This window comes from Balaenoptera physalus, assembly GCF_965194825.1.
Source record: "Balaenoptera physalus genome assembly, chromosome: 19".
Taxonomy (NCBI): Eukaryota; Metazoa; Chordata; class Mammalia; order Artiodactyla; family Balaenopteridae; genus Balaenoptera; species Balaenoptera physalus.
Genome location: NC_138900.1, coordinates 10,197,330 through 10,206,110, shown reverse-complemented (window position 1 = coordinate 10,206,110; position 8,781 = coordinate 10,197,330). Strand labels below are relative to the sequence as shown.

The 8,781-nt window shown below is 49.3% G+C and overlaps 1 protein-coding gene across 1 annotated transcript; it reads left to right on the top strand.

Annotated features, from left to right (window-relative positions):
• The first annotated feature begins 13 nt into the window (after nt 1-13).
• On the top strand, nt 14-2,479 carry BLOC1S3 (biogenesis of lysosomal organelles complex 1 subunit 3). The gene is made up of 2 exons (XM_082438844.1): nt 14-170; nt 644-2,479. The coding sequence occupies exon 2, from the start codon at nt 652-654 to the stop codon at nt 1,258-1,260; it is 609 nt and encodes a 202-aa protein (XP_082294970.1). The 5' UTR covers nt 14-170; nt 644-651; the 3' UTR covers nt 1,261-2,479.
• The last annotated feature ends 6,302 nt before the right edge of the window (nt 2,480-8,781 follow it).

Genomic DNA, 8,781 nt, shown 5'->3' with positions numbered 1-8,781 from the left:
CCTGAGGGCTTGCTTCCTGGTTGGTAGGCGAGCGGCCCAGGTGATTGGCCGCCAACACCCTCCCAACCTGCTCCCCTGTTGGTTGGGGCTGCCGGCTTCTCCTCTCTCGGTAAAGATTCTGCACTTCGGCTAGGTAGCGGATCCCGTCGGCTGGGCGCTCCGGTGACTCGGTACGGTCTGCGGTGATAGCGCTCCCTACCCCGCCCTTAGTGCACCCTTCCCAGAGTCCAGTTGGGCTGTTACCCTTTCTGTGACCCAGGCACTGGTACCTGAACGGCTCAGGAGCCCGTGTGCTTCCGAATCTGACAAGGCTTGGAGGACGGTGTGGGGTGTGGCCTCTGCTAGGAAGCAAAATCGGAAAGAGCTTAGTTTGGGACTCCGGGTACTCGTGCCTCAGCCTTGATCGAGCTGGTGGTCCTCAGTTTTCCCATCAGTACACTGAGGAGGCTGGGGTCCAGTAGCCCCCATCATCATCATCAGGGATGATGATGCAGAAAAGGAAACTGAGGCCCAGGCAGGGGAAGCAGATGGCCCCAAATTGCTAAGGTAGTCAGTGGAGGGGCTGAAAATCCAGAACTTGCGCCTTTTAACCACGGCAGGGCGCCCGCCTCTCATAGCATCCCTTCGCGCGTCTTCTCCCTAGCTCGCGCCATGGCGTCCCAGAGTCGTCGGCGGAGGCCGCTGCGGAGGCCTGAGACGGTGGTGCCGGGGGAGGCGGCCGAGACGGACTCGGAGCTCTCTGCGTCCTCGTCGGAGGAGGAGGAGCTGTACCTGGGCCCGTCGGGCCCGACGCGCGGCCGCCCCACGGGACTGCGGGTGGCCGGGGAGGCCGCTGAGACCGACTCGGACTCGGAGCCGGAGCCGAAGCCGAAGGCCGCTCCGAGGGATCTGCCTCCGCTCGTGGTGCAGCGGGAGACTGCCGGGGAGGCCTGGGGAGAGGAGGAGGCCCCGGCGCCCGCCCCCGCGCGTTCGCTGCTGCAGCTCCGGCTGGCTGAGAGCCAGGCGCGGCTGGACCACGACGTAGCGGCCGCGGTGAGCGGCGTGTACCGCCGCGCGGGCCGTGATGTGGCCGCCCTGGCCGGTAGGCTGGCGGCTGCCCAGGCGGCGGGATTGGCAGCGGCCCACAGCGTGCGCCTGGCGCGGGGGGACCTCTGCGCGCTGGCCGAGCGCCTGGACATCGTGGCCGGCTGCCGCCTGCTGCCCGACATCCGCGGCGTGCCGGGCACAGAGCCCGAACAAGACCCGGGACCGCGAGCCTAGCCGTGACCCAGTCTCCCGCCTGACTGAGCCTTGGGGGTAGGCCTTGCGGCCTCTGGGACCTGGCTCTGTGCCCTGTTTAGCCACCCACCCATCTTGCTGTTACCCTCAGGGATAACGCCGCCCCCTGGATAATGCTGTGTGTGGGGGGGGGGTGGGGTGGGAGGATGGGGGGTTAATGCTGTGCAGCCCTGCCAGGCCCTAGCATCTGGTTCCTCCCCCTGGTCCTGGCCCTTGCTTCCTGGTTCAGAGCTTGTGTGTGTCTGAAGCTTGGCTCAAACTCCTGGGTAACTAGCTACTCCTTAACCTGTCTCCATCTTAGCGGTTCACAGAGCCTCACCTTTCCTGTCTGCCTGCCTTCCTCAGTTTGTTTTCTGTTCACAGGGGCTGGTCCTGCTTCTGGCGCAGATTCCCTGATGTCTCTGGTCCTAGTCCCACTTCTGGAATTTAGCCCTCTAATCTGGACCCTTTTTCTGCTCCCCAGGCTTGGCTCTGATTCCATCTCCTCCTTCTAGGCCTTGCTCTTCCACCTCCTGGCTCCTTCTCCTTGGGCTTAGCTCCACCCCCTTGGCCTGATCTTGTTTCCTGGGTCCAGCTGTACCCTTAGGTTTGGTTCTGCTTCTTTTTGCTTCTCCCATCCTGTTTAAGCTACCTACTTAATTATGGGCTCCAGGGACCCCCTGTGGTTTTCTTCATCAGGCCCAAGATGAGACCCCCTCCTGACCCGAGGAGGTCCCCCTCCCAGCTCCCCAGGCCCGAGGTGGCATCTCCTCCAGGCCCAAGTTGGTGTGTCCTTCCCACCTTCCAGGCCAAGATCACGCCTTCTGCCCAAGTTCCAGGTACAGGATGGGCCTCCTCCTGACTCTCCAGGCTGAGAGTGCCCCCAGCAGGCACTTAGGGCCCAATACAGACTTGCCCTGGAACTTTGGGCACAATATGACACAACTTTGCTTGTAAGGACCACATGTATTTTGTTTGGTCACCGTGTTGTTCCCTGGATGCTAAAAGGGCTTGGCTGTCTGGCTTGTCTCAGGGCCTGGGCTTAGCTCCTTCTTTCTGCGCCTCACCTGGTCCCTCTTCTCCCAGCCCCAGTCCCTCAGTCCCATTCACATTTATTCCCCTCCCCCGCTCTTACCCCAACCTGAGCTGAGATCTGGGCCCCCAGGATGGCGAAGTGGGGAAGAACGCTCTATGGCAGACTCATTAAAACTCAAGACATTTATTGATATGGTCAGTTCCTCTTATCTCCCCATCTAAGCTGGGGGCGGGTAGGTTGGTGATTTTGCTGAGAATGTGGGTCCCAAGAAAGGGATCCTTCACACCTGGCCTATTGAAGGTGAGCCTGTGGCCAGGCAATCAGGGCTCCTAGTTTTTTGCCCTGGTTCTGCACTTATTTGTATTTTGTTAATTCACCACACGTTTATTGAGCTCCTGTTCTTTGCCTGTCCTGAGCTGGGCACTGGGGTGCCCCACAGGCTGGGCCCTTGCAGAGCTCACAGTCCAATGGGGGAGACAGCCATTAAAATAGTCTCGCAAATAAGTGCATAGTTTTAATAATTGTAATTTATACTTCAACTATAATTTTTCTGGCATTGTGATTAGTGCCGTAAACAAATATAGGAGCTTTGTGAGGGTGTAACTGAGGTCTGTCTGACCTTGTTTGGGGGGAGGTCAGATGGCTTCCCTGAGGAAGTGATGAGTGAGTTTGAGCCAAGCCCTGAAGGTGTAAAAAAGGTGAAACAGGTTGGGTAGAAAAGAGTTGCAATCAGCAAGAATAGCATATGCAAAGGCCCTGAGTCAGAAGGGGGCAGGGCCTAGTTAATAACAGAAGAGGATGATCTCTTCTATTCTCCACCTAGAGTGGAGAGAGCAGGGGAGATGGGGGTGGTGAGGGTGGTGAGTGCTGTGCTAGTAGGGGCCAGACGAAGCTGAGCTTTTAAACCAGGTAAAGATTCTTGGTCTTTATTGAACAGCCAGTAAACAGAGAATGATGCCATCTGATGAATGTGTTTTGTGAAGGAGACTCTGAGACTGGTGCTTCTGCAGTGTGGTTGCCTCTGATAAATACCCAGAAATACTGGTTTAAAAAATCAAACTTCGTTTTAAAGGTACAGCTGAGCTCAGAGAGAACATGAGAAATCTCCTGGGCCCAAGTTCATTTCTGCTGCACAGCAAAGGGATTTAGTTCTACTCACGTGTATATATATATATACATATATATATATATATATATATATATATATAGTCTCTTTCATATTCTTTTTCATTATGGTTTGTCACAGGCTATTGAATATAGTTCCCTGTGCTATCCAGTAGGACCTTGTTGCTTATACATTCTGTATATAATAGTTTGCATCTGCTAATCCCAAACTCCCAATCCTTCCTTCCCCTCCTCCTTGGCAACCACAAGTCTGTTCTCTATGTCTGTGAGTCTATTTCTGTTTTGTAAATAAGTTCATTTGTGTCGTATTTTAGATTCCACATATAAGTGATATCATATGATTTTTGTCTTTCTCTGAGTTACTTCACTTAGTATAATAGTCTCTAGGTCCATCCATGTTGCTGCACGTGGCATTATTTCATTCTTTTTTATGGCTGAGTAGTACTCCACTGTGTATGTATACCACATCTTCTTTATCCATTCATCTGTTGATGGATATTTAGGTTGCTTCCATGTCTTGGCTATTGCAAATAGTGCTGCTATGAACATAGGGGTGCATGTATCTTTTCGAATTATAGTTTTGTCTGAATATATGCCCAGGAGTGGGATTGCTGGATCATATAAAGCCTTGGATTTTAACAGCTGCTGGACCTTGGGCCAAGCTCTTATTAGAGAAGCAGAGGCCCTAGCATAAAACTTAGTCCCTTGAAGGGCTATATCTTGAATGAAAGAATGTGGTAGAAAAAAATCTGATTGATGCCATTGAGGCATACCTAGGAAACTTGTCCATTTTGGCTTAGGCTCTGGGTGGAGGGAATTTTTCCTCAGGGAATTCATAACCACAGGCTTTTCTTCAGGCCTGATCGGGGTTTGGGTATACCCTTACGGAGCAGTTCAGGAAACCCCAAGCACAGAAATAAACTGAAAGTAGGCTCTGGCCAAAGCCAGGGAAAACACCCTCAACCAGCCTCATGCAGAATTACAGCAGACTAATACAGACCAAACCTAAGTTCCTAGTTGAAAACTGCAAAGTGGGACTTCCCTGGTGGTGCAGTGGTTAAGAATCCACCTGCCAATGCAAGGAACACTGGTTTGAGCCCTGGTCCGGGAAGATCCCACATGCTGCAGAGCAACTAACCCGTGCGCCACAACTACTGAGCCTGCGCTCTAGAGCCTGCGAGCCACAGCTACTGAGCCCATGTGCCGCAACTACTGAAGCCTGTGCGCTCTAGGGCCCACGTGCCGCAACTACTAAGCCCGCATGTTGCAACTACTGAAGCCCACGTGCTTAGAGCCCGGGCCCAGCAACAAGAGAAGCCACTGTAATGAGAAGCCCGTGCACTGCAATGAAGTGTAGCCCCCGCTCGCCACAACTAGAGAAAGCCCACATGCGGCAACAAAGACCCAACACAGCCAAAATAAAATAATTAATTAAAAAAAAAAGAAAACTGCAAAACATACCAGATGATAAAGCGATGAACCAGTATGGGCTGCTGGTTCCCTTCCCCAAATTTAACCTTGGAGAAACTGGAAAAAAGAAAGAAATCCGGATCCGAGGAATAACAAAAGGTTGAGAAGTCCTCAGGGACAAAGAGGTGATCTGACATAGTATTCTGCTGCTTATTTCTTTGTAACAAATGACCAGAAATTTAGTGGCTTGCAACAGTTGTTTTATTATGCCCACAGATTCTGTGGATCAGGAATTCCAGCAAGGCTCAGCTGTAAGATTCTTTGGTTCCTTGTAGTAATGACTGAGGTCACTCAGGTATTCAGCTGGCAAGTGGGTTGGCACAGAGGGTCCCAGTGACTTCCCTCAGGTGGCTGACTACAATGACTCAGAGATTAGGATTGCTGCCTGGAGTGTCTCTATGTGGCCTTGAGCTTCCTTCTAACCTGGCAGCCCCAAAGTAATCAGATTCCTTACACGGTAGCTCAGCACTCCAAATATATTTCAGTAGACAAAGTAGAAGTCCTTGGGTGTCATGCATGATCACTTCTGCTGTGTTCTATCAGTTATTAGCAAGTCACTAAGTCCAGCCAAGATTCAAAGGAGGGGGTGGAGGGGAAGGAGACATAGACCTTTGATGAACGAGAGTATCAGAATTTGTGGATCTATTTTGAAACCACTACAGTTAGATGGGGCAGTGGGTTGTGGAAGAGTCGTTGACTTTTTTGGTCCCTCTCTTTCAGTGTTGCCTTGGGTAAATGATTGCCTGAGACATAAGACCATCAGCCACTCAGACCCTCTGGGGAGGGTGAGGTCACATCGGGGGTGCTCCAGATTCCTACTTTATTTAATGGGTTATAACATATTACTCTCATTATTTTGATGCTCAAATTGTGTCCAGTGTGGCCAGCAGGACCCCTTTCGAGCTGGCTTCTGTGTCCTATTGACATTTCTTCACCATTCTTTGAATACTTTCTTGCTCTCAGGCACAAAATGATCTAGGCACATCTTGTTTTTTTCTCTGCCTCAGCCTTGAAACCATCCATCTCTGCAAGGGTCCCTGGTTCCTTTTTAGTGGGAAATGGTGTTTAGAAGCCAAGATGTGGGTGCTGGGTGTGGTCATTGCTAATGAGGTGTTGCTACTCCCAGGCCCTCTCAATGCACAGACCTAGAAGAAAAACACAAGGCAAAAAACAAAATAACTATCTAATCCCTATACCACACACACATTTTAAAATAGACTTTATTTTTAGAGTAGTTCACAGCAAAAGTGAGTAGAAAGTACGGAGAAGTCCCATATGCCCCCAACCCTAACCCTAGCAGCCTCCCCCGCTATCAATATCCCACACATCTATTGTACATTTGTTACAATCGATAAACCTACATCAGCATCATTACCACCCAAAGTCTGCAGATTATATTAGAGTTCACTCTTGTACATTCTTTAGGTTTGGACAAATGTATAAATGACATGTATCTACCAGTAGAGTGTCTATACAGAATAGCTTCCCCGCCCTAAAAATCCTCTGCACTCTGCCTATTCATCCCTCCCTTCCCCCAACCCCTGGCAGCCAATGATTTTTTTAATGTCTCTACAATTTTGCCTTTTCCAGAATATCATATATTTGGAATCATACAGTATGTAGCCTTTTCAGGTTGGCTTCTTTTGCTTAGCAACATGCATTTACGTTTCCTCCATATCTTTTCACGGCTTAATAGCTCATATCTTTTTAGCACTGAATAATAACCCATTGTCTGGATGTACCACAGTTTATTTATCCGTTCACCTGCTGAAGGACATCTTGGCTGCCTCCAAGTTTTGGCCATTATGAATTTAAAGCTGCTCTGAACATTTGTGTGCAGGTTTTTGTGTCGATACACGTTTTCAGCTCCTTTGGATAAATACCAAGAAGCATGATTGTTGGCACATACTTTTTATCTTTCTTTCTATTCCAATCCAACATCGCTGGTTGGTTCTCGTTTTCTCTAAGAGGGACTTTTAGAGGGCAAAATCCTACAGATTTTGAAAGAACAGAAGAAGATGCAACAGCAAGAATGCTTGGAAAGATGAAAAGCACCCAGATGAGTGAAAAGGTCTTAGCAGTCCTGAGAAAAATAACCTAGAAGAGAACAACAGCTGAGAACCAACCTTAAGCAGCAAAATTCCCTCAAATTGTCGGAGTTGTTTGAAACGGGTACAGTGTAAGTGGGAAGGCAAAAGTAAGACGAGTTGATTGAATGTCTGTTTAAGAAGCGGCCAGATGCCTGTTAGCCTCTCCTAACTGCAGATGAGGCAGCCACACCTCCTGTGTTCTGGAAAAAGCCTGGGGATTCATCCTGCGCGGGGGCCGACTGGAGGGGAAGTAAGAGGATATTTGGCCTGGAGTGGGGTATGGGGGAGATCAGTGCATTCTGAAAACAGGCAGACTGAGAGAATGAATGTACACTCTTTCTCTACCTGACGTAAAACAGAAAAACTAAGGTATAGACATGTAAGCTTCCTATTAGAGTTGGCCGATGCCCTGCCTTGAGCTGGGCCAATTTACACACCTCCCCCCGCCAAACTTCCCTGTGGAAGTGCCCGCTTCCTTCCAGTGGCAAATAGCGTCAGCAACGGATTTTATCTTTGCCAATCTGATAGGTGAAAAATGGTACTCAGGGTAGTTTTAAATGGCAGGAAATGAAATTAAAACCATAGTGAGACAGGCATTTTCATGCCTATCAGATTGGCAACATTTTAAAAGTCTAACAATACCGATTGTTGGTGTGGAGGTGAAACAACAGAACATTCACACCCTGTGGGTGAGAACGGACATTGACATGACCGCCTGGGGAGACAGCTTAACCGATAGCTGCTGATGTACCCACTGCACACCCCAGTGCATGCTCTTTGTTGACAGAAACACTGGTAACTAAGTGCCCATTAACAGGAGAATGAAGATACAAGTTTTGGTATATTGATAGAGTGGAAAGCTATACAGCAATGAAACTGAATTAACTAAAGATATAAGTATAAACATGGATGAATCCCCCCAACATAACATCAGCAGGCCACAGCAAGCTGCAGACGAATACATTCAGGATGTTATCCTTCATCTAAAGTTAAAAAATAAGCAAATGACTGGTATGGATTGCTGGGTTTGTAAACACGTGCCCTATAAGTTTAAAGGAATGTGGGAGCAATAAAAGATGCCCCAATTGCGATATTGGTTGTTTCTGGTGGGCAAGAAGAAGGCTGTTATCCAGAAGGAGTAATTAGCAGGTTTCACCTAAATTGATGACATTTTGCCCTTGAACTGGATGGTCAAGACAGGGGTGTTCATCGTTCCTTGTAACATTAGCACGTTGTAAATATTTCATAAGGCAAATGAGAAATGAGGGTAGGTGTCCCAGGCAGAGGGAACAGCAGAGATGAAGGTCCTGAGGCAGAAGGCTGGGATGCTAAGAGCAAAAAGCCAGGTGCACAGGGAGTGAAATGTGACGAAACAGTCAGCAGGGGCCAGACCAGGCTGGGGCCCCCTTAAGAACTGTGTTCCTGTCTCCTGAGAACAACAGGGAATCATGGAAAGAATTTAAACATGTAAGTTACACGATCAGATTTGCACTTTGAAATGACTGTATCAGCTACTGGATGAAAAGCAGAGGGAAGCAAGAGTGGGAGCGGTAAGCCCAGTCAGGAGTGGTGACAAATTGAAATTATAACAGAGTGACCCCAGTTCAGGTGTTCAAAAACGGAGTCAAGCGGCCGTTGAGCATCTGGTCTCAGACACCTCTCTGCACCACGGAGAACTTGAACTTTCTTTGAACTGTGCCAGATCCGAGGACACCACCAGCTGTAGCCTTTTCCTCTCAAGTTCTCTCCTTGTAACCATGCAACCATTTCGGACCCCAACCAATCCTTACTTAACAAGCACCC

Coding starts and splice junctions, on each gene's coding strand:
- BLOC1S3 (XM_082438844.1), top strand. CDS start 652: ATGGCGTCCCAGAGTCGTCGGCGGAGGCCGCTGCGGAGGCCTGAGACG.